Genomic DNA, 25419 nt, shown 5'->3' on the forward strand with positions numbered 1-25419 from the left:
GTAGGTAGGTAGAGAGGGAGGTAGGTAGGTAGGTAGGTAAGGTTTAAGGTCGACCTTGGGCCTTAAAAAGCCTATATGTGTGCTTTCTCGGGTGGATTCTCTCCCTCACTAGGTACGTTCACTAAATTATATGTGTTGGCTCGCATGTGACGAAACTATCTGATAAGCTGAAACTGTTTATCATGTCAACACTGATGGCACCCTCTTGATTTACACCCTGATGCCAGGATCACGCCAGGCAGTCAATGGTCACACGAAACGGTCACATGTCTGCGTTCATATGGTTATAACATCCAAATGTTACTCTCGTAGTTTATATGTTACAAAAACCAGTGAGACGATACTGTATGTATGACCTTGTTACCGCGGTGTTATTACAATTTACCGCGGTATTACAATTTACCGCGGTATTACAATTTACCGCGGTATTACAATTTACCGCGGTGTTATTACAATTTGCCGCAGTTTATTACATTTTACCGCGTTATTACAATTTACGTCGTAACAGACCTCCCTGTTAAAACGTACTTAACTGACGTTGATAATTGAATATTTGAAAACAGATTTTTGCGAAATAGGAATCCATACAAAACTTTAGAATGAGTTTCGTTTTCCTCAGTAGAAAAATAAGTGTTATGTAAACCCGGAAACTGCCTATTGTTGTAAACACTCACGTGAAACCCGAGGGCAGGGTTGTGAATGAATTAGAAACTGTCGTAAACTTACCGTAACTGAGACGGCATGAGAGTCAGTTAGTGGGTGCGTACGTGGGTGAGTGACTGGAGCTGGCAGGGAGTTAGTTAGCCCGTTGCTGATGTAGTAAGTGGGTTGGGCAGTGAGGGGCTGGTGAAATGGTGAGTGAGTGAACAACATTGCTGCTATAAGACAAATATTGGAAACGGAGCTGGTAAAACAGTCAGATGTCACTGAGGTAGTGGATGCGTAAGTGACTGACTAAAGTAGTGGGTCAATGAGTGGATAAGTGGAACTGGGTGAGTGAGTGAGTCAAAGGGTGACTGAGGTAGTGGAAGCGTAAGTGACTGACTAAAGTAGTGGGTCAATGAGTGGATAAGTGGAGCTGGGTGAGTGAGTGAGTCAAAGGGTGACTGAGGTAGTGGAAGCGTAAGTGACTGACTAAAGTAGTGGGTCAATGAGTGGATAAATGGGAGTGGGTGAGTGAAGTGAGGAAAGGTGACTGATGAAGTGGGGTGAGTGAGTGAACTGAGTGAGAGTGAGTCTGAAAGGTGACTGATGAAGTGGGTGAGTTATTAGAGGTGCCAGTGGCTTTAGTGAAAGTGACTTTAATTCATCAAGTCTACGGGGTTCCTCCCTGAAGATTATTTTCTTCATATAAGTGTTTTTACTAGTAGGAAATTGGGTCGGCAATTATATACATGACATGCAGGGGGGAAGGGAGTCACTTACTTTGTGCATATATTTTAGGGTAGGGGGTAGGGGGTATTATTCACATTGTACATGTTTCTCCACTAACCATGCATTATGCATGGTCCCAAATTAAGGTGCGCAGTAAAATGATAGGCAAGTTTGCATAAGCGGCTTTTAATTAGCTTGTCGTATTTGTGTTGTAAATTAAATATTGTTTCCTGGTCTTTCTTTCATTTTCCACATTTTTAATATATTGTGACATGTTGACGATGTTTATTAGTTCAGTCGATGTTAGTCATAAGCGAAACCACTTCCGGTTTCTGAATTAATCAGGATCGGTTAAAGCTTATCACAAAAAAATATTATCTTTGATGCTGTTATCAACAAGGAAGTGATTTCGTTGAATTATTTCCTCTTTCCCCTGAGTTTAGTAACGTATACCAAACGTTCAGGCGTCTTGTGTCCTGATTATGTTGGAATCTGATCACGCCATCTTGCCTGAGATATCGCAGTGTATGATGTTTTACGGCCCAGGTGACAAGTCTGAGATATCGCAGTGTATGATGTTTTACGGCCCAGGTGACAAGTCTGAGATATCGCTGTGTATGATGTTTTACGGCCCAGGTGACAAGTCTGAGATATCGCAGTGTATGATGTTTTACGGCCCAGGTGACAAGTCTGAGATATCGCAGTGTATGATGTTTTACGGCCCAGGTGACAAGTCTGAGATATCGCTGTGTATGATGGTTTACGGCCCAGGTGACAAGTCTGAGATATCGAAGTGTATTATGTTTTACGGCCCAGGTGGCAAGTCTGAGATATCGCAGTGTATGATGTTTTACGGCCCAGGTGACAAGTCTGAGATATCGCAGTGTATGATGTTTTAAGGCCCAGGTGACAAGTCTGAGATATCGCAGTGTATGATGTTTTACGGCCCAGGTGACAAGTCTGAGATATCGAAGTGTATGATGGTTTACGGCCCAGGTGGCAAGTCTGAGATATCGCTGTGTATGATGTTTTAAGGCCCAGGTGACAAGTCTGAGATATCGCTGTGTATGATGTTTTACGGCCCAGGTGACAAGTCTGAGATATCGAAGTGTATGATGTTTTACGGCCCAGGTGACAAGTCTGAGATATCGCAGTGTATGATGGTTTACGGCCCAGGTGACAAGTCTGAGATATCGCTGTGTATGATGGTTTACGGCCCAGGTGACAAGCCTGAGATATCTGATGCTCTACCGGAATCTCACTGGTCACTGAACTCAAACACAAAACCGTTGTATAACATTTATCGGAAGCTAATAATGTATTCAATTGTTTTAACCATATTTGACAAGACAATGTGGCAAATAATATTGCCAGAAGATAAGATCACTTCAGGAGGAAAATAATCACAACTCAGGTGATGTATAACAACTGAATTGGAACTTTAATATTCAACGGCAGTCTCAGTGACATTGTAAATATCCAGCATAAAGCATTGTCCTTTCTACGCTCTGGAAAATAATTTACATCAACAGGTATTTTACATACATGTTATCTACAACCTACGTATCACTATGACAAACATAAGCTATCATATAGCTACAATATCGTTTTGAAAAATTAATTATTGTTCATTTAGGTCTTCATACAAGCATATATTCTCTTGTCACCAGACAATCCAGTGATCAGTATCATGAGCTAAGACCCACACTGATCGGGAACGATCTGTCATCAGACAATCCAGTGATCAGCATCATGAGCTAAGACCCACACTGATCGGGAACGATCTGTCACCAGACAATCCAGTGATCAGCATCATGAGCTAAGGCCAACACTGATGGGGAACGACCTGTCACCATACAATCCAGTGATCAGCATCATGAGCTAAGACCCACACTGATGGGGAACGATCTGTTACCAGACAATCCAGTGATCAGCATCATGAGCTCAGACCCACACTGATGGGGAACGACCTGTCACCATACAATCCAGTGATCAGCATCATGAGCTAAGACCCACACTGATGGGGAACGATCTGTCACCAGACAATCCAGTGATCAGCATCATGAGCTAAGACCAACACTGATGGGGAACGATCTGTCGCCAGACAATCCAGTGATCAGTATCATGAGCTAAGACCAACACTGATGGGGAACGATCTGTCACCAGACTATCCAGTGATCAGTATCATGAGCTAAGACCCACACTGATGGGGAACGATCTGTCACCAGACAACCCAGTGATCAGCATCATGAGCTAAGACCAACACTGATGGGGAACGATCTGTCACCAGACAATCCAGTGATCAGCATCATGAGCTCAGACCCACGCTGATGGGGAACGACATGTCAAGGAAGTATATTTAAGGAAGTATAAGAAATCCCGAATTATATGACTCAAGTGCATGTTTCGTATGTCCACATTACATTATATATACTATGTAATACAGATCTGAGTGAGTGAAGCATAGTTTTATGTGACACACACATACACACTTTATGTACAAATTCAAACCAAACAAAACTATTTACAAGACGGAATCCTCATGAAATGTTATAATTAATGTTGTTGACGTAACACCAGGTGTTTGCGAACAAATCCACCCCCTGTGATTATATCAAGTGTTCATGAAACGGTGTCATGATACTTTGGTGACACCAAGGGCTAGTTAAAACAAGAAATGCTGTTGTAATGAGAACAGCTGTTCGCGAACCATTGTGTTGTAGCCATGATACTGAGGGTTCAAGAAAACTGTATACGTACAATAGAGGCCCGGTTTTCGCTAAATACGAGGTTACACAGATGACAGATGTTACATGATTGACACCAGGTGCTTGGAAATAACTGCAGTGATACAGTGATGGAAGAGCTTGCGAGATGGGTGTCAGTTAGAGAACCTGTAGATCAGCATTCCGTGACATCGTTGGTTTCTCTGAAGGTGTACTGTGGTGCGATGGGATGAAGAACCTGGGCGCTCTCTGCCGCAGTGTACTTGATGGTAGCCATGCTGTCATCTAGTTCACTGAAGATATCCTCTATCGACGGGTGAGACATTTTTGAATCACAGAATACTGAAACAAATGTGTGAGATGCCTTAGCTTGACAATTTACCAATTTGTTTTGTTATTTAAAAAATTATTAACTGACTATCCGGAATAACAGTCAGGTAAAATGTATGTGTTCGGTTTTCTGCCCGTTCTCAGCAGTAACTGACAGAGTACCATTGACAGTAAACAGTAAACATTAAACTACTAACATCAAATTCTTATTAGTAATCAACAAAAGTAATTTTAACCTAAAACCTACTAACAGTAAACTCCTACCTCTGAGACAGAAGGACAACAGGACAAGGAATAGAACAGCCCCGATAACGACCCCGACAACAAGACCCCACATCATCTTGCACGCTGAAACAGAGAAAGTGAGGTGCTAGTAGGTAAAGGGTGGTTCGTCCACACTGACGTCATCACCGATTTTCAGAAGTCCAGAAACCGTTATATTGAGTATGAGTGAGAGAGTTTAGTTTCACGCCGCTTTTAGCAATATTCCAGCAATATCACGGCGGGGGACACCATAAATGGACTTCACACATTGTACCCATGTGGGGATCGAACCTGGGTCTTCGGCGCTTTAACCACTAGGCTAACACACACACACACACACACGTTATATTGATTCTCCCGACAAATGGAATGCGTTTTGGCTATTAATCCCCTCCTAGTTTTTATATATTTTCAGGCTTAAGTTTCCCTCTTTAGAGACCCGGAATGCCGAAACCGTTCAAGAACATCTCCGTCTGAGGCAGTACCCCTGCATTCAGTCCTCGAGCAGTACTAAGTACTTACTGGAGTCACAGTACTCGTCCTCCTTCTCCATCTCACTCGTATCTGCAACGGTATATATTATAGGGAAGTACAAGGGTTATGTTTTGGTCATTGAACACTTGAAAACGTATTACACTGAACGCGACTGATGTCATGTGGGTACTGTGTTAATGTTTATAGTCACCAAAGGTTGAATACTTACTGGTGTAGCCTTCCGTTGTAATGAAACTCTCAACAGTGGTATCTGTTGAATCTGAAGACAAAGTAAAATCAAATAGTATTATCTGAATGACATATCAGCTTCACATTTATTCCATCTAAAAGACTACTGTCTGTGAAAAACCTCAAGGGTCTGTCAATCCAGTTACTAATAGCATTATCTTAATCTGGCCACCTGAAACATATATTCTTACGACCCACGGATGTTTCTTGAGATACAACATTTCAAGAATTGAAATAGAACCAAAAATGAAAACATACATAAGCACCTGCAGCTATATATACCGGGAAACGTTTGTATAGTTTTGTTTGATTGTTTGATGCTTGAAGACCTGATTATCCAGCTGGAGCTAGAATGCGCTTACCATATTCCATCCTGATATTGTAATCCAGATCCAGATTACGGCGAAGACCATTGGTGAGGGTGACGTTGTACACACCAGTCGTGTTTTGAGTAACATTCACGTGGTAGAATTCAAATAACTGAATATTAGTTGAGATTGTCCTATTTTTCCTGTACCATGCTGAATTGCCTCCTTTCATATTGAAAAGATCGATGTCACTTCCATGGAAGCGCCATCCCGCAACTAAGGACTCAGGACTTGAAACGACTGTAAACGTGACCACAGTCGATTCGCCCTCGACGACTGTGTAGGTCTGTGTCTGTTCCGACTGATTTTGCAAAGCTGGGAAGTCTGTTAGAATATAATTAATACATAAACACATATGTAAGTAAATTGTAAGGATGAACATTGCCATGTGTTCTGGGGATTATCTATGTCTGTTTAATCCAGTGTTATCTCTAACTGACGTATTGATCATTGAGATTCAAACACGCCTAAACATAAAGTAAGAGTTTATATTTATATCTGAGCCCCTGTATATTCCCTCGGTTCCTAACCTACCTTGACAATCAAAGTGAGTCATAATACATTCATTCTGATTAAGACACATTCTTTCACAAATATTTATTGAGATTTACAGTGAACAGCTGGCGGTGACTGTGAGGGTAGACATAATGACATGGCTCTATCCCACCACACATGATGCGTGTTCCGTGTAATCACCCATATACTCACATTTAGGAACTTCAAGGTACACTTCAAACTGCCGACTATCATTCTGGTTCGGGCTGTTGCTGGCGGTGCATGTATAAGTGCCGCTGTCGTCACGCCAGGCGCTGATCACGTTGAAGACACTGATGAAGCCGTCAGTCGGAGGCTGGTGGACGGCATATCTGTCTGTAAGGTTTTCTTCCTTCATGATGACGTAATCTTTTCTCCAGGTGATGAGGGGTGGAGGAAAGCCATCAACAGAACACACCAGTGTAGCATTGTCGCCACCCGAAATGGTGTAGTTGGTTTTATTTCCGCGTCTGTTTCTAACTGATACCGAGATATTCCCCGGGGGATCTGTAATGTAAGTAGATATGACGGTGTAAATAATAGGAATTGTTTATTTGTAAAGTCGATTGAGAGTTATAGAAAGGTATAGATCGAAAGAATAGTTGATGTGAACGAACAAAACACCTATTTCCAACCGAATCTGAAATATAGAGGAGTGGATTTTTTAATTATCTTTTTCCCTGTGCGACGCTTCCATAGTTAATGAAATATTTGTTCAATATTCTTCGCCCAACTAGGCCACCATTCAACAATATTTACAAGTAAATTTCAAAGTATTGAATGTTGTGTGAATGTTATTTGTTAGAAGTTATGACAAGTAAAGGAATATGAATTCTACTTACAGCTCACTTGGATTTCCAAGGTTCTGTTGTCACGAACAGTGTCATTTCCTTCAATAAGACATGTGTAATTTCCGTGGTCTGCGACTTGGACGTTTCGGAAACGTAGAGATTCATTATTAGCTGTAAATCTGGAATGTTCCAGTTTGACCCAGGACACGGTGTAGTTGGTACTGTTTGTGTGTTCACATGTGACAGAGGTATTAGTTCCAGCCACGATCGTCCATGGGGAGTCCTCCGTCAGAAGAACTTCACCTACAACAAAGATGATGCTCAGTTTCATATTTTCTATTCGTATTTTCGTTTCTGGTCCGGTGTGCGACATTCCCTTGGAATGAAAAAAACAATCCGAAACGTGTCTCTTTCTTATATGATAGTATGTTTTCCAGGAAATACTGGATTTGTTTTGTCTAAGTTTTTAAAAAAATATGCTTGATGGAAGTCTGGATGCCCTGAAATCAAATCGTAGTGAAATATACTGGACAAAAATAGTTAGGGATATATGTAAATTTTGAAGTTATGAATAACGCTCTATTTATTCATTGACACACTGACAAAATATCAATCATAAAAATAGTAAAGTACCAATATCCCTAACTTATTTTGTCCAGTATATATTAAGATATCCAGCTTCTGGTTTCAGTGACCACAATTGTACAGTTTGAAGTTGTGACCGAATATCAGGGAAATGTTTATAGCACGTTTTAGAACACAGACAATTACTGGCGAGAGACATCCTACGCGGAATCGTGAATGGGTGTGATAACTGTACCTCCAGAGCACCCCATAGTTTGGAAACATACGTTCCATAAGACAAGTCTGTGCCGGTGAGTGGGTTAGAGTGTGGTCTGGCGCCACTAGGATTCAGTGACCTCACTCAATATTATGCAAAGATAGGTCAATGAAGAGTACTGACAGTTTGTGAGTTGACGTTTCCTTCAAGACGACAACGTCCTTGGTATCGAATCGCCAGTGCTCACCACCAGTTGCACTTTGGTAGAATGACATGGCAGCAGTTTGCCCGGACCTTTACTACCCGTGAAGATCCGGACTAGAATTGATCTTCAGCAACACATGCTTGTCGTAAGAGGAGACTAACGGGACAGGGTGGTCAGACTCGCTGGCTTGGTTGACACACGTCATCGTATCCCAATTGCGTAGATCGATACCCATGCTGTTGGTCACTTGATTGTCTGGTCCAGACTCAATTATTTACGGACCGCCGTAAAACTGTGTGGCGTAAACTAAACTCACTCACCAGACTTTTACCTGAACACGTATTGGGACATGATAGAGGTACGTGTGTATCAACGCCATTGACCGCCGACCACGTTGACTGAGCTTAGCCAGGTGTTGGAAGAGGAGTAGAACTCACTCCTTTGAATCGCCAAATTTCAACCATCGAGTGAATAAATGTTTAGCCAATAGTGGCGACATTAGGCACTTCTGATTCAAAAACAACTTCGAAAATTCACATGTAACTGCTACCGTCCTGAATTGTCATACCATTAACTGTCATACTTCACTTCCGGTTGTAATGAATCCCAATTGGAACATTATTATCATACAGGTATCACAGAAAATAATATTACTTATAATTTTGCAAATTTATAACCGGGGTTCCTCTACCGTTTTAGAGCATATAATGTATCCAATAAGAATCTGACAAAATATCCCTTACCACTATGCAGTCCGATAAATGCCACAAAGAACACAGAAGCACGACACACTAGCGTCATTGTTACTGCAAGGCTGGGTGTGTTTGAGGCAAATTGTGCTTGGGCGAAAAACAAATACACTTCAAGGAAGTAGTATCAGCTGTTTTTTCACTTCTGAGGTGAATAATAAACAAGACTGACTTGTGTCGAGTTTCTGTCAAAATATTTGATTTCGTTTCGAATTCCCTTGCACTTATGAAACATTACACGGACACAGTACTTCAACATTTAAACGTTTCTAATGTCTTTGTTAGGAGATCCTTCCGTCAACTCGTAATGTTCCTTTCACTTCCAGTTTCCATCGAAAGTGAACATGTGCATAGCAACACATCACCGTAACCTAGACTATCTCATCATGGCATTAAATGGTATCTATACTGACGGTTCTGCCTCTGCATGTGTTTATGATGTGTGCTACAGTACTGCCTCTGCATGTGTTTATAATGTGTGCTACAGTACTGCCTCTGCATGTGTTTATAATGTGTGCTACAGTACTGCCTCTGCATGTGTTTATGATGTGTGCTACAGTACTGCCTCTGCATGTGTTTAGGATGTGTGCTACAGTACTGCCTCTGCATGTGTTTATATGTGTGCTACAGTACTGCCTCTGCTTGTGTTTATGATGTGTGCTACAGTACTGCCTCTGCTTGTGTTTATGATGTGTGCTACAGTACTGCCTCTGCTTGTGTTTAGGATGTGTGCTACAGTACTGCCTCTGCATGTGTTTAGGATGTGTGCTACAGTACTGCCTCTGCATGTGTTTATGATGTGTGCTACAGTACTGCCTCTGCATGTGTTTAGGATGATGTGCCTGCTACAGTACTGCCTCTGCATGTGTTTATGATGTGTGCTACAGTACTGCCTCTGCATGTGTTTAGGATGTGTGCTACAGTACTGCCTCTGCTTGTGTTTAGGATGTGTGTGCTACAGTACTGCCTCTGCATGTGTTTATAATGTGTGCTACAGCTACAATGTACTGCCTCTGCATGTGTTTGTTTATGATGTGTGCTACAGTACTGCCTCTGCTTGTGTTTATGATGTGTGCTACAGTACTGCCTCTGCATGTGTTTATGATGTGTGCTACAGTACTGCCTCTGCTTGTGTTTAGGATGTGTGCTACAGTACCGCCTCTGCATGTGTTTATAATGTGTGCTACAGTACTGCCTCTGCATGTGTTCGTGATGTGTGCTACAGTACTGCCTCTGCTTGTGTTTATGATGTGTGCTACAGTAATGCCTCTGCATGTGTTTATGATGTGTGCTACAGTACTGCCTCTGCATGTGTTTATAATGTGTGCTACAGTACTGCCTCTGCATGTGTTTATAATGTGTGCTACAGTACTGCCTCTGCTTGTGTTTAGGATGTGTGCTACAGTACTGCCTCTGCTTGTGTTTAGGATGTGTGCTACAGTACTGCCTCTGCTTGTGTTTAGGATGTGTGCTACAGTACTGCCTCTGCATGTGTTTATAATGTGTGCCACAGTACTGCCTCTGCATGTGTTCGTGATGTGTGCTACAGTACTGCCTCTGCTTGTGTTTAGGATGTGTGCTACAGTACTGCCTCTGCTTGTGTTTAGGCTGTGTGCTACAGTACTGCCTCTGCATGTGTTTAGGATGTGTGCTACAGTACTGCCTCTGCATGTGTTTATAATGTGTGCCACAGTACTGCCTCTGCATGTGTTCGTGATGTGTGCTACAGTACTGCCTCTGCTTGTGTTTAGGATGTGTGCTACAATACTGCCTCTGCATGTGTTTAGGATGTGTGCTAGAGTACTGCCTCTGCATGTGTTTAGGATGTGTGCTACAGTACTGCCTCTGCATGTGTTTAGGATGTGTGCTACAATACTGCCTCTGCATGTGTTCATGATGTGTGCTACAGTACTGCCTCTGCATGTGTTTATGATGTGTGCTACAATACTGCCTCTGCATGTGTTTAGGATGTGTGCTACAGTACTGCCTCTGCTTGTGTTTAGGATGTGTGCTACAGTACTGCCTCTGCATGTGTTTATAATGTGTGCTACAGTACTGCCTCTGCATGTGTTTGTGATGTGTGCTACAGTACTGCCTCTGCATGTATTTATGATGTGTGCTACAGTAATGCCTCTGCATGTATTTATGACGTGTGCTACAGTACTGCCTCTGCATGTATTTATGATGTGTGCTACAGTACTGCTTCTGCATGTCTTTATGATGTGTGCTACAGTACTGCCTCTGCTTGTGTTTAGGATGTGTGCTACAGCACAGCCTCTGCATGCCTTTAGGATGTGCGCTACAGTGTGAATTGTTTATAATGTGTGCTACAGTACTGCCTCTGCTTGTGTTTAGGATGTGTGCTACAGTACTGCCTCTGCATGTGTTTATAATGTGTGCCACAGTACTGCCTCTGCATGTGTTTAGTGATGTGTGCTACAGTACTGCCTCTGCTTGTGTTTAGGATGTGTGCTACAGTACTGCCTCTGCATGTGTTTATGATGTGTGCTACAGTACTGCCTCTGCATGTGTTTATAATGTGTGCTACAGTACTGCCTCTGCATGTGTTTGTGATGTGTGCTACAGTACTGCCTCTGCATGTGTTTAGGATGTGTGCTACAGTACTGCCTCTGCATGTGTTTAGGATGTGTGCTACAGTACTTCCTCTGCTTGTGTTTATGATGTGTGCTACAGTACTGCCCTCTGCATGTGTTTAGGATGTGTGCTACAATACCGCCTCTGCATGTGTTTAGGATGTTAGAGTACTGCCTGTGTGTTTAGGACTGTGCTACAGTACTGCCTCTGCATGTGTTTATGATGTGTGCTACAATACTGCTCCTGCATGTGTTTATGATGTGTGCTACAATACTGCCTCTGCATGTGTTTAGGGATGTGTGCTACAGTACTGCCTCTGCTTGTGTTTAGGATGTGTGCTACAGTACTGCCTCTGCATGTGTTTATAATGTGTGCTACAGTACTGCCTCTGCATGTGTTCGTGATGTGTGCTACAGTGCCTCCGCATGTACTGCCTCTGCATGTGTTTATGATGTGTGCTACAGTACTGCCTCTGCATGTGTTTATGATGTGTGCTACAGTACTGCCTCTGCATGTGTTTATGATGTGTGCTACAGTACTGCCTCTGCATGTGTTTATGATGTGTGCTACAGCATGTGTTTACTGTGCCTCTGCATGTGTTTATAATGTGTGCTACAATACTGCCTCTGCTTGTGTTTAGGATGTGTGCTACAGTACTGCCTCTGCATGTGTTTATAATGTGTGCTATGTGCTACAGTACTGCCTCTGCATGCCTGTTTGTGTTTTAATGTGTGCTACAGTACTGCCTCTGCATGTGTTTAGGATGTGTGCTACAGTACTGCCTCTGCATGTGTTTATGATGTGTGCTGCATGCCTCTGCATGTGTTTATAATGTGTGCTACAGTACTGCCTCTGCATGTGTTTATGGATGTGTGCTACAGTACTGCCTCTGCATGTGTTTATAATGATGTGTGCTACAGTTTACTGCCTCTGCATGTGTTTTATAATGTGTGCTACAGTACTGCCTCTGCATGTGTTTATGATGTGTGCTACAGTACTGCCTCTGCATGTGTTTAGGATGTGTGCTACAGTACTGCCTCTGCTTGTGTTTAGGATGTGTGCTACAGTACTGCCTCTGCTTGTGTTTAGGATGTGTGCTACAGTACTGCCTCTGCATGTGTTTAGGATGTGTGCTACAGTACTGCCTCTGCATGTGTTTAGGATGTGTGCTACAGTACTGCCTCTGCTTGTGTTTAGGATGTGTGCTACAGTACTGCCTCTGCATGTGTTTAGGATGTGTGCTACAGTACTGCCTCTGCATGTGTTTAGGATGTGTGCTACAGTACTGCCTCTGCATGTGTTTATAATGTGTGCTACAGTACTGCCTCTGCATGTGTTTATAATGTGTGCTACAGTACTGCCTCTGCTTGTGTTTATGACGTGTGCTACAGTACTGCCTCTGCTTGTGTTTATGATGTGTGCTACAGTACTGCCTCTGCATGTGTTTATGATGTGTGCTACAATACTGTCTCGGCTTGTGTTTATGACGTGTGCTACAGTAATTCCTCTGCATGTGTTTATAATGTGTGCTACTGGCCGGACGAAATAAGTTCACCTATTCACGAACATCCTTTGCCATATAAGCATCATTATTGTATCACCTAGGGATTCTGTGTACTTCAAAATAGTATGCCAGGGATATTTCATTCGACCCTATAAAAGTTCGAAAACTATTGATCAAAGAGTTGGGTATAACACCTGCTAGTAAACGCGACGGTATTCAAAACAGTACATTGTCTTTATGATAGATAATGGGAATATAAGCACACAACCTCTAACAATTCTGTGAGGCATTTCCCAACCTTGACCCCTCCAACCTCTGGACTATTTCCAGTATGCCGGACACCTCATGCATGAGATCATTTAAGATCATGAGATATCACAGAATCAACTGGCACCATCACTGGTAGTATCTGGCAGCTGATGTGTGGAAGGGCAACAGGCGCAACAGTATACAGTCAGACACATAGGATGTAAAAACAAGATGAAAAAGGAACCCTACCTTTTGAAAATACAAACTCCACTGTTATTCATACATCTCCATCATATAATGTTTACCTGATTGTCGTTTAATGAAACATTCTGCAATACTTTAGCCACGTTTTGAAGAACACAATAAAATGATGTAAAAAGTGTAAAGCCTTGTTTGCAAATTCACTATCATGCAGTCTTCTTTTGATATAGTGGAGTATGTCTGTGTAGTACTACCGTGTCGATGCACTCTGCTCTCACCGTTCTGCAGACCCTCCAATCAACGAAATGGGACTAGTGCTTGTCTGGACCGGTTATATAGTGCTGTCCACTGATCTATCATGCTGCGGGTAAACACAGTTAGCAGTACACTAGGGTACAGTATACTGATTCTACCAGGTGTTCTTGATACCGGTCATAGCCAGGGTAACAACAATTACCCACTTTTAACGTCTTTGGTATGTCACGCCTGATTTGACCAGCGACCTTCAACTCTCCTGGCAGACGCTGTGTCCACTACATCGAGGGGCCACTGTCAGTATTATACAGAGACGACCTTCTGGGCCACTGTCAGTATTATACAGAGACGACCTTCTGGGCCACTGTCAGTATTATACAGAGACGACCTTCTGGGCCACTGTCAGTATTATACAGAGACGACCTTCTGGGCCACTGTCAGTGTTATACAGAGACGACCTTCTGGGCCACTGTCAGTATTATACAGAGACGACCTTCTGGGCCACTGTCAGTATTATACAGAGACGACCTTCTGGGCCACTGTCAGTATTATACAGAGACGACCTTCTGGGCCACTGTCAGTATCATACAGAGACGACCTTCTGGGCCACTGTCAGTATCATACAGAGACGACCTTCTGGGCCACTGTCAGTATTATACAGAGACGACCTTCTGGGTCACTGTCAGTATTATACAGAGACGACCTTCTGGGCCACTGTCAGTATTGTACAGAGACGACCTTCTGGGCCACTGTCAGTATTATACAGAGACGACCTTCTGGGCCACTGTCAGTATTATACACACACGACCTTATGGGCCACTGTCAGTATCATACAGACACGACCTTCTGGGCAACTGTCAGTATTATACAGAGACGACCTTCTGGGCCACTGTCAGTATCATACAGAGACGACCTTCTGGGCCAGTGTCAGTATTATACAGAGACGACCTTCTGGGCCACAGTATTATACAGAGACGACCTTCTGGGCCACTGTCAGTATTATACAGAGACGACCTTCTGGGCCTTCTGGGCCACTGTCAGTATTATACAGAGACGACCTTCTGGGCCACTGTCAGTATTATACAGAGACGACCTTCTGGGCCACTGTCAGTATTATACAGAGACGACCTTCTGGGCCACTGTCAGTATCATACAGAGACGACCTTCTGGGCCACTGTCAGTATCATACAGAGACGACCTTCTGGGCCACTGTCAGTATCATACAGAGACGGGCCACCTTTCTGGGCCACTGTCAGTATCATACAGAGACGACCTTCTGGGCCACTGTCAGTATTATACAGAGACGACCTTCTGGGCCAGTATCTGTCACGTATGTCATATTATACAGAGACGACCTTCTGGGCCACTGTCAGTATTATACAGAGACGACCTTCTGGTCAGTATTATACCGACCTTCTGGGCCACTGTCAGTATTATACAGAGACGACCTTCTGGGCCACTGTCAGTATTATACAGAGACGACCTTCTGGGCCACTGTCAGTATTATACAGAGACGACCTTCTGGGCCACTGTCAGTATTATACAGAGACGACCTTCTGGGCCACTGTCAGTATTATACAGAGACGACCTTCTGGGCCACTGTCAGTATTATACAGACACGACCTTCTGGGCCACTGTCAGTATTATACAGAGACGACCTTCTGGGCCACTGTCAGTATTATACAGAGACGACCTTCTGGTATTATACACAGCCACTGTGTCAGTATTATACAGAGACGACCTTCTGGGAGACCCTTCTGGGCTGTCAGTATTATACAGAGACGACCTTCTGGGCCACTGTCAGTATTATACAGAGACGACCTTCTGGGCCACTGTCAGTATTATACAGAGACGACCTTCTGGGGGCCACTGTCAGTATTATACAGAGACGACCTTCTGGGCCACTGTCAGTATTATACAGAGACGACCTTCTGGGCCACTGTCAGTATTATACAGAGACGACCTTCTGGGCCACTGTCAGTATTATACAGAGACGACCTTCTGGGCCACTGTCAGTATTATACAGAGACGACCTTCTGGGCCACTGTCAGTATTATACAGAGACGACCTTCTGGGCCACTGTCAGTATTATACAGAGACGACCTTCTGGGCAGAGTATTATACAGAGACGACCTTCTGGGCCACTGTCAGTATTATACAGAGACGACCTTCTGGGCCACTGTCAGTATTATACAGAGACGACCTTCTGGGCCACTGTCAGTATTATACAGACACGACCTTCTGGCATGTCATATACAGAGACGACCTTCTGGGCCACTGTCAGTATTATACAGACAGACGACCTTCTGGGCCACTGTCAGTATTATACAGAGACGACGACTGTCTTCTGGGCCACTGTCAGTATTATACAGAGACGACCTTCTGGGCCACTGTCAGTATTATACAGAGACGACCTTCTGGGCCACTGTCAGTATTATACAGAGACGACCTTCTGGGCCACTGTCAGTATTATACAGAGACGACCCTTCTGGGCCACTGTCAGTATTATACAGAGACGACCTTCTGGGCCACTGTCAGTATTATACAGAGACGACCTTCTGGGCCACTGTCAGTATTATACAGAGACGACCTTCTGGGCCACTGTCAGTATTATACAGAGACGACCTTCTGGGCCACTGTCAGTATTACAGAGACGACCTTCTGGGCCACTGTCAGATTATACAGAGACGACCTTCTGGGCCACTGTCAGTATTATACAGAGACGACCTTCTGGGCCACTGTCAGTATTATACAGAGACGACCTTCTGGGCCACTGTCAGTATTATACAGAGACGACCTTCTGGGCCACTGTCAGTATTATACAGACACGACCTTCTGGGCCACTGTCAGTATTATACAGAGACGACCTTCTGGGCCACTGTCACTGTCAGTATTATACAGAGACGACCTTCTGGGCCACTGTCAGTATCATACAGAGACGACCTTCTGGGCCACTGTCAGTATTATACAGAGACGACCTTCTGGGCCACTGTCAGTATTATACAGACACGACCTTCTGGCCGACAGAGACGACCTTCTGGGCCACTGTCAGTATTATACAGAGACGACCTTCTGGGCCACTGTCAGTATCATACAGACACGACCTTCTGGGCCACTGTCAGTATTATACAGAGACGACCTTCTGGGCCACTGTCAGTATTATACAGAGACGACCTTCTGGGCCACTGTCAGTATTATACAGAGACGACCTTCTGGGCTTCTGGAGCCACTGTCAGTCATTATATAGAGACGACCTTCTGGGCCACTGTCAGTATTATACAGAGACGACCTTCTGGGCCACTGTCAGTATTATACAGAGACGACCTTCTGGGCCACTGTCAGTATTATACAGAGACGACCTTCTGGGCCACTGTCAGTATTATACAGAGACGACCTTCTGGGCCACTGTCAGTATTATACAGAGACGACCTTCTGGGCCACTGTCATTATACAGTATGTATACATTCTGGGCCACTGTCAGTATTATACAGAGACGACCTTCTGGGCCTACTGTCAGTATTATACAGAGACGACCTTCTGGGCCACTGTCAGTATCATACAGTATCATACAGACACGACCTTCTGGGCCACTGTCAGTATTATACAGAGACGACCTTCTGGGCCACTGTCAGTATTATACAGAGACGACCTTCTGGGCCACTGTCAGTATTATACAGAGACGACCTTCTGGGCCACTGCCAGTATTATACAGAGACGACCTTCTGGGCCACTGTCAGTATTATACAGACACGACCTTCTGGGCCACTGTCAGTATTATACAGAGACGACCTTCTGGGCCACTGTCAGTATTATACAGAGACGACCTTCTGGGCCACTGTCGGTATTATACAGACACGACCTTCTGGGCCACTGTCAGTATCATACAGAGACGACCTTCTGGGCCACTGTCAGTATCATACAGACACGACCTTCTGGGCCACTGTCAGTATCATACAGAGACGACCTTCTGGGCCACTGTCAGTATTATACAGACACGACCTTCTGGGCCACTGTCAGTATCATACAGAGACGACCTTCTGGGCCACTGTCAGTATTATACAGACACGACCTTCTGGGCCACTGTCAGTATTATACAGAGCCTTCATTGAATCATACCCGTAAAAATACTGTTGTGAATCATACAGAAATCATCCTGTTCTTTGTCTTCAGCTGTTTTCAGGAGTATATAAGTTAAAACAAACTAAAAATAAGGGTCATGCGGTTTTACTAATTACTTTCGATAATACGAGGAAATTATCACATGTTATGAGGACATTTGAAATTGCTATGACCGAAATCTACATAAAACACTGTTCTTTCTATTTCCCATTTTAACAAAGGCAGCATTTCAGTAGAGACTGTACATTATTTACAATTCGACATAATTACGAATTCTAATGTAAAGACGATATAAATGCGTTAGTATTCGTGTATCTCCAATATTCAAAGCCTCACAATTCAAAGTTGAGAGTATAAGAGGAGTAGAAGAATAAGTCTTACCCAACAAACAATATACACTTATAACATGTAGCATCAATGTGACATGTATATTGAATACATGCGTTACATCCATGTCTCATGGTGTTATACACTTTTCACCCCTATGTTATAGGTGGGACATACCAGTGAAAACCCGTGTTCTATCTATGTCACATCCATGACACATGGAGTTGGTACGTGTCATATCTATGTCACCTCGTGTTGTATCTGTGTCACACCTGTGTCGCATCTACGTCACATCCATATCACCTAGTGTCGCATCTATGTCACACCCATGTCACCTCGTGTTATATCTATGTCACATCCATATCACCTCGTGTTATATCTGTCATATCCATATCACCTCGTGTTATATCTATGTCACATCCATGTCACATCGTGTTGTATCTATGTCACATCCATATCACCTCGTGTTGTATCTATGTCACATCCATGTCACCTCGTGTTGTATCTACGTCACATCCATGTTACCTAGTGTCGCATCTGTCACATCCATGTCACATCGTGTTGTATCTATGTCACATCCATATCACCTCGTGTTGTATCTATGTCACATCCATGTCACCTCGTGTTGTATCTATGTCACATCCATGTTACCTAGTGTCGCATCTGTCACATCCATGTCACCTCGTGTTGTATCTATGTCACACTCATGTCACCTTGTGTTGTATCTATGTCACATCCATGTCACCTCGTGTTGCATCTATGTCACACTCATTTCACCCCTTGTTGTATCTATGTCACATCCATATAACCTCGTGTTGTATCTGTCACACTCGTGTCACCTTGTGTTGTATCTATGTCATATCCATGTCACCTCGTGTTGTATCTATGTGTCACTTCCATGTCACCTCGTGTTCTATCTATGTCACATCCATGTCACATCGTGTTCTATCTATGTCACATCCATATCACCTCGTGTTGTATCTATGTCACATCCATGTCACCTCGTGTTGTATCTACGTCACATCCATGTTACCTAGTATCGCATCTATGTCACATCCATGTCACCTCGTATTGTATCTATGTCACACCCATGTCACCTCGTGTTGTATCTATGTCACATCCATGTCACCTCATGTTGCATCTATGTCACACTCATGTCACCCCTTGTTGTATCTATGTCACATCCATGTAACCTCGTGTTGTATCTGTCACACTCATGTCACCTCGTGTTGTATCTATGTCACATCCATGTCACCTAGTGTTGTATCTATGTCACATCCATATCACCTCGTGTTATATCTATGTCACATCCATGTCACATCGTGTTTATCTATGTCACATCCATATCACCTCGTGTTGTATCTATGTCACATCCATGTCACCTCGTGTTGTATCTACGTCACATCCATGTTACCTAGTATCGCATCTATGTCACATCCATGTCACCTCGTATTGTATCTATGTCACATCCATGTCACCTCGTGTTGCATCTATGTCACACTCATTTCACCCCTTGTTGTATCTATGTCACATCCATGTCACATCGTGTTCTATCTATGCCACATCCATATCACCTCGTGTTGTATCTATGTCACATCCATGTCACCTCATGTTGTATCTATGTCACATCCATGTCACCTCATGTTTAATCTATGTCACATCCATGTCACCTCGTGTTGCATCTGTGTCACACTCATGTCACCTTGTGTTGTATCTATGTCACATCCATGTCACCTCATGTTGCATCTATGTCACACTCATGTCACCCCTTATTGTATCTATGTCACATCCATGTAACCTCGTGTTGTATCTGTCACACTCATGTCACCTCGTGTTGTATCTATGTCACATCCATGTCACCTAGTGTTGTATCTATGTCACACCCATATCACCTAGTGTTGTATCTATGTTACACCCATGTCACCTAGTGTTGTATCTATGTCATATCCATGTCACCTCGTGTTGTATCTATGTTACACCCATGTCACCTAGTGTTGTATCTATGTCATATCCATGTCACCTCGTGTTGTATCTATGTCACACCCATGTCACCTTGTGTTGTATCTATGTCACACCCATGTCACCTAGTGTTGTATCTATGTCATATCCATGTCACCTCGTGTTGTATCTATGTCATATCCATGTCACCTCGTGTTATATCTATGTCATATCCATGTCACCTTGTGTTGTATCTATGTCATATCCATGTCACCCCGAGTTGCATCCATACCACTTCCATGTCAAATGGTGTTATCTGCATGCCACGTCCATAGGCAGACATCTATCAGATATATATGTCACATGCAGAGCACGTCAGTTTCACATTTGTCGTGTATACATGTCACGTCTGTCACATCCATGCCATACCATTGTTAGGTACACGTCACATCCATGTCACACCAGTGTTGGATAGACGTCACATCCATGTCACACCAATGTTGGATACACGTCACATCCATGTCACGCCATTGTTGGATACACGTCACATCCATGTCATTACACCAGTGTTGGATACACGTCACATCCATGTCACACCAGTGTTGGATACATGTCACATCCATGTCAAACCAGTGTTGGATACATGTCACATCCATGTCAAACCAATGTTGGATACACGTCACATCCATGTCACACCAGTGTTGGATACACGTCACATCCATGTCACACCAGTGTTGGATACATGTCACATCCATGTCACACCAGTGTTGGATACATGTCACATCCATGTCACACGAGTTTTTGATACATGTCACATCTGTCACACGAGTTTTGGATACATGTCACATCCATGTCACACCAGTGTTGGATACATGTCACATCCATGTCATACGTGTGTTTCACGAGGGATGCTGCTGTTGATGGAGTTGCATGGGTAGTTCCAGTAGATCCTGTTCCCGGCAACAGGGGGCGACATCGGCGGGAAAATGTCATCCAGAACACGGAATAAGCTATGATCTTGCACGGGATCCCCTGCACGGTCTGTCCGTCGGTAACCTGCAAGTATTTGGTGACTTATACTCAACTGACTATATCTCCCTGTCCTTCACACATCACACCAGCTGGGGATCATGGTGACTTATACTCAACTGACTCCATCTCCCTGTCCTTCACACATCACACCAGCTGGGGATCATGGTGACTTATACTCAACTGACTCCATCTCCCTGTCCTTCACACATCACACCAGCTGGGGATCATGTTTTCTCAGTTCGGAAAACGTCAAATACAAACATTGCTACCTTTTACCAATGAAAATAACTGCGTCTTGGCCAGTGAAGCTATTTGTAAATTCTGCGAGTGACGTCATACCCGTAAAGATCTAATAAATAGCACCCTATGCCTGCCGTTGGAGGCGACTAACGTGATCGGGTTGACAAGGTCGAGGCATGCCATCTTAATCCAACCCCGTAGATCATGTCAATTGGTGTTCTGAGAATCACGCCATTACAGAGCACCGCCATAAAGCTGGGATATTTCTAAATGCGGTGTCGAACAGACACAATAGAAATAACAGACGACATTAACTGTCTGCTGTCTTCTGTTAGGTTCTCGTGACAAAGATTTTGCAAAATGGCGTGAAAACGCTTACACTTAACCGCGATGATGACAACGACAGCAATGACACCAGCTGCCAGCGCTACGCATCCACCGACGATGTAGGACTTGTACATACATACTGGAAAGAAAAGACACAAAGTCAGTTACGTTAGTCCGGAGGGCGGAAGGTGGTCGATCCGATCCCAATACAAAACGACGCTCAGGCATGGCGCTTGTTGTTCCCCTGCCTATCTACGACGATAAGTATCTGATCGGTTCGAGTCGTTATACTGCGTCTGAGTGCCCAAAAGAACACCAAATTCACACCGGTGAAGCCAGATATTGTTTTCTCTCTCCTACTCAATACTTACCTGCGCCTGCACAATCCTCCACCTCCGAACCTGTTTCTGAAAAACGAAAACACCCAAGATAAATAGAGAATTATTTCGGCTTTTTGAGTCAAAGTAAACAAAGTGTAACTGACTGGACCAGGCAAACTTCTGTGTGAGATTCGACCTTGGTCAAAGAGTACATATTGCTACAAATCGTCCAGACCACAACTGAGTGGCGTCCGTGGTTATCTAAATATTATATCTAAATATCTGACATGTCATCGTATCCCAATTGTTTAGATTGATGCTCATGTTGCTGATCACTGGATTGTCTAGTCCAGACTCGATTATTTACAGGCCGCCGTCATATAGCTGGAATATTGATGAGTGCGGCGTTAAACAACAAACAAGCAAATATGTATGATAAAGCAGGTACAAAAATCCAGACAAGCTTATATACACATAAACCAACCGATGAAGTCCTGTAAGGGCTCTGCCTACAGAATAAGTCTGAACGTAGTGTCCAACATATTTTATTTATTTATTTTTAGCTCCCTGTAATAAAAAACTCACCAGATTGGTTAGTTAAAACGGTCTTGTCGACACGTATTGTGTAGGTCACAGTAAGGTTAGGTTCATGACCGTTGGCCAGTGTGACTCCGTAAAGTCCAGTCTCGGTCACATTATAATGACTTATTGCAATGTATCGAGCGTTTCCACCCAGGGCTGTTTCATTCAAGCTGTGATCAGCATCACCCTCGTTCAGAATCTCCCTGCTTGTGTCTTCTCCAGTCCGCCACCAGGCTATAACACTGGACAAAGGGTTGGACAGCACCGTGAAGCTGACCAACACAGTGCCACCTCTCTGTACCGACCAGGTCCGTGTCTGTCTGGCTGCATCCTGCACTTTAGGTGCACCTGTACCCGACAACAAATATTAAATTAGAACTTAATCTGTGTAATTAATCATTATTGGCAACCCTTAGAGCAATAGGTATGGCTTACAGAGGCCTTAATTCAGAAATTAACCGAAAGAGCAATAATTACTGAAATCATTAAACAAACCCTTGGACGTTTATCAGTAGTCGACATCGACAGGTAGGTCCTTTGTTTATTTGTCTAAATAGTGGTGACTCCTACGTTTGACTTCAATTAAAATCAATAAGTTGGGTCTAACAAATCTCTGCTGATCGTCCATTGTACGATTTCTATTACATCATAAGCATGTGTTTACGAATAACTTTAAAATGTGAATGTATCCTGCCCAATCCGTGGCTGTCGTCACAAACATACGAACAGATAAATCATCTGGCTAGTTATTCTCGAAACGTCCGTAGCCCTACGAACTTCTTAAGCCCATTCTTAACACATTGGCTTCAATCAAAGTTAAGAATTCTTAGGGCTACGAACGGTTCGAGTATAAGGGCCCTGTTCGACTTCAAAAACAACTGGAACAATTTCGGAAATGACATCTTCGTACAAAGGACACACTCAGTTGGACCTCAAACGTTGTGACATGCAGACATGTTTTCTAATGGTTTATGACTTACATTCAACTTCTAACATGATGTATTTCTCGATTGGTGCAGTATCCATGACGCCGTTGCCAGCCTGGCAGACGTATGTACCTTCATCTTCACATCCGGCGTCAGTCACGTCATAGGAAGTCAGGAAACTCTTCCCGGGGTGTTGATGAAGACCATACTTCTGGGTGAGGTTAACAGTTTTAACAGCGCCGCCATCTTTGTGCCACTTGACGAGTGGAGGGGGGAATCCGTCTACAGAGCATGACAGACTAACGTTGGCACCTTCCCTGGTTTTGTAATGAGACTTTGAGTAGGGAGGGGTGTTGACTGACAGAGATATATTTTCAGTGGGATCTGAAACAAATGTTAATTGATTATTAATAACTAAATCATTTTGCTCGGAGGTGTTGCAGAGGTTGTAATCACGGCCTAGTTTCCCTGCTTGTCTGGAGCCCTATGGATGCCAGGGCACGTACACAACTTCAGTCGCCATTGTAAAACGGAAACTGGATTTGTAGGTACAAGTGTTAACAATGACCATATAACTCACAGTTAACCAAGATTTCCAACGTTCCATTGTTCCACTGACCACCTTTACTGTCTTCTACGGTACATGTGTAATTCCCGCGGTCGGTCTTTCTAACTGGATTTAGAAACAGTGTTTCATTTGCCAGATGGAAAGTGGGGTCCCCATCTTTTTTCCAGGTCACGTGACATGATTGACATCGACGTGAAGAGCAGTTGGCGGCAGCTCTTGTACCAGAGTCGAGCGTCCATGAGGTACCCCGCATCAGTGATACAGCAGCTGGAACATCATCAAAGACAGATCTATGTTCATAGGTTACTTTGGGAAGAGATTCTGATATACACCTTACCTTAACAGCCCGGGCCTTCTTTACAGCTGTAAAATTTACGAATTTATGAGTCTAGACAGTATTAATTTATAGACAAGAATTATGAAAATATATTTCATTCACCAGAAGAAAATCAGTACCTCGACTTGATTCGAAGATCATGAACACCAACACTACATTGCAATGTCCCAGCGCCATCTTGAACCCGACTGAATTTCGAGGAAAACATCAGTTAAAATTTTGTTTCGATTTATCATTGAAGTATTAAATTTTAATTAAATAGTCCCAAGGTCGACAGGAAGGATCACATATGTTTCCGCATGTTTTCACATTTCATATTCCTAATTGACAAATTGCAAGCATCGAACGTGGCACATTAAGTATGCATTCGACGCTCCTCAATTTCCGGAAACATCTGGTATCGTTGCTATGCACGGTGATTCCCAAACATACTTATGATACACTTTGAAGAGTATAACTACCTATAGTGTGTTTGTTATAAATACGGAAACAGGCCCCGTTAATGTTTCTGAACATATGCAAACTCGTTTGATGGGTGTTTCGACTACTTTTGTCAAATATACATGTAATACGTGGTTTTGCAGGAAACATATCGGATCCCTTCCTGTGATGTTGTTTCATGTGCCTTGAGCGTTCAGCTATGAGATCACGCACTCTTACTCAGGTCGATCTTCAACTGGTCTGCACTGACCATCTATAGTCATGACAGCTTTTCTTTCAGTTTCATTTGACAAAGTGACGCTTCAGTAACTCTGAATCAGAAAACTGCCATGTCTGTGGTGGAGGGTGATGTTACCCAGTACAGGGGTACAACGTCAGAAGCAGGTCACGTGCTACTTTCTCTACGCATGTTAGTCAGACAACAGTTTCAAATATCGTCAACAGTGTCCATACATCCTTTTCGAAACTATTTATTTAAAATTTTTTTGACACACTACTTTCGAACTCATGTTTCATATTGACATTTTAGAGGAAACAAAGATTTACTAAGCTTGTCACATTTCCCGGTCTTACAAAAGTCTTGACAAATGTTTTAGCTTTCGTCAAGTGTGCG

General features: G+C 43.3%; 2 protein-coding genes and 1 long non-coding RNA gene across 3 annotated transcripts; all 3 read right to left on the bottom strand.

The window, feature by feature from the left end:
• Window positions 1–3642: 3642 nt before the first annotated feature.
• Window positions 3643–9290, bottom strand: LOC124285158 (hemicentin-1-like). Its single transcript, XM_046721334.1, has 8 exons — window positions 8840–9290; window positions 7162–7413; window positions 6494–6826; window positions 5780–6109; window positions 5398–5448; window positions 5217–5258; window positions 4695–4778; window positions 3643–4442 (listed from the first exon to the last, which is right to left on the bottom strand). The coding sequence occupies exons 1-8, from the start codon at window positions 8895–8897 to the stop codon at window positions 4276–4278; spliced, it is 1317 nt and encodes a 438-aa protein (XP_046577290.1). The 5' UTR covers window positions 8898–9290; the 3' UTR covers window positions 3643–4275.
• An 8567-nt stretch (window positions 9291–17857) lies between these two features.
• LOC124285192 lies at window positions 17858–20522 on the bottom strand. The gene is made up of 5 exons (XR_006900752.1): window positions 19924–20522; window positions 19161–19477; window positions 18935–19096; window positions 18777–18840; window positions 17858–18714 (listed from the first exon to the last, which is right to left on the bottom strand). It is a non-coding gene; the product is annotated as an uncharacterized LOC124285192 (long non-coding RNA).
• Window positions 20523–20761: 239 nt separating this feature from the next.
• LOC124285189 (hemicentin-2-like) lies at window positions 20762–24702 on the bottom strand. The gene is made up of 7 exons (XM_046721376.1): window positions 24485–24702; window positions 24041–24295; window positions 23515–23844; window positions 22538–22882; window positions 22004–22039; window positions 21685–21771; window positions 20762–21089 (listed from the first exon to the last, which is right to left on the bottom strand). Exons 1-7 carry the CDS (start codon window positions 24540–24542, stop codon window positions 20920–20922), a joined length of 1281 nt encoding a protein of 426 aa, XP_046577332.1. The 5' UTR covers window positions 24543–24702; the 3' UTR covers window positions 20762–20919.
• Window positions 24703–25419: the final 717 nt, after the last annotated feature.

The sequence above is a fragment of the Haliotis rubra genome, unplaced genomic scaffold (assembly GCF_003918875.1).
Source record: "Haliotis rubra isolate DU_JTF1 unplaced genomic scaffold, ASM391887v1 Scf354, whole genome shotgun sequence".
In the NCBI taxonomy this organism is placed as follows: Eukaryota; Metazoa; Mollusca; class Gastropoda; order Lepetellida; family Haliotidae; genus Haliotis; species Haliotis rubra.

What these genes read in the sequence shown, in the direction of transcription:
- LOC124285158 (XM_046721334.1), bottom strand. Translation starts at nt 8,897, where the DNA reads ATGACGCTAGTGTGTCGTGCTTCTGTGTTCTTTGTGGCATTTATCGGA. An exon ending in ATTTATCGGACTGCATAGTG is followed by an intron (nt 7,414 to 8,839) that starts GTAAGGGATATT and finishes TCTTTGTTGTAG; the next exon opens with GTGAAGTTCTTCTGACGGAG. An exon ending in GTACCTTGAAGTTCCTAAAT is followed by an intron (nt 6,110 to 6,493) that starts GTGAGTATATGG and finishes ATATTCTAACAG; the next exon opens with ACTTCCCAGCTTTGCAAAAT.
- LOC124285189 (XM_046721376.1), bottom strand. Translation starts at nt 24,542, where the DNA reads ATGGCGCTGGGACATTGCAATGTAGTGTTGGTGTTCATGATCTTCGAA. An exon ending in CATCATGTTAGAAGTTGAAT is followed by an intron (nt 22,883 to 23,514) that starts GTAAGTCATAAA and finishes TGTCGGGTACAG; the next exon opens with GTGCACCTAAAGTGCAGGAT. An exon ending in CGTTTTAACTAACCAATCTG is followed by an intron (nt 22,040 to 22,537) that starts GTGAGTTTTTTA and finishes TTCGTTTTTCAG; the next exon opens with AAACAGGTTCGGAGGTGGAG.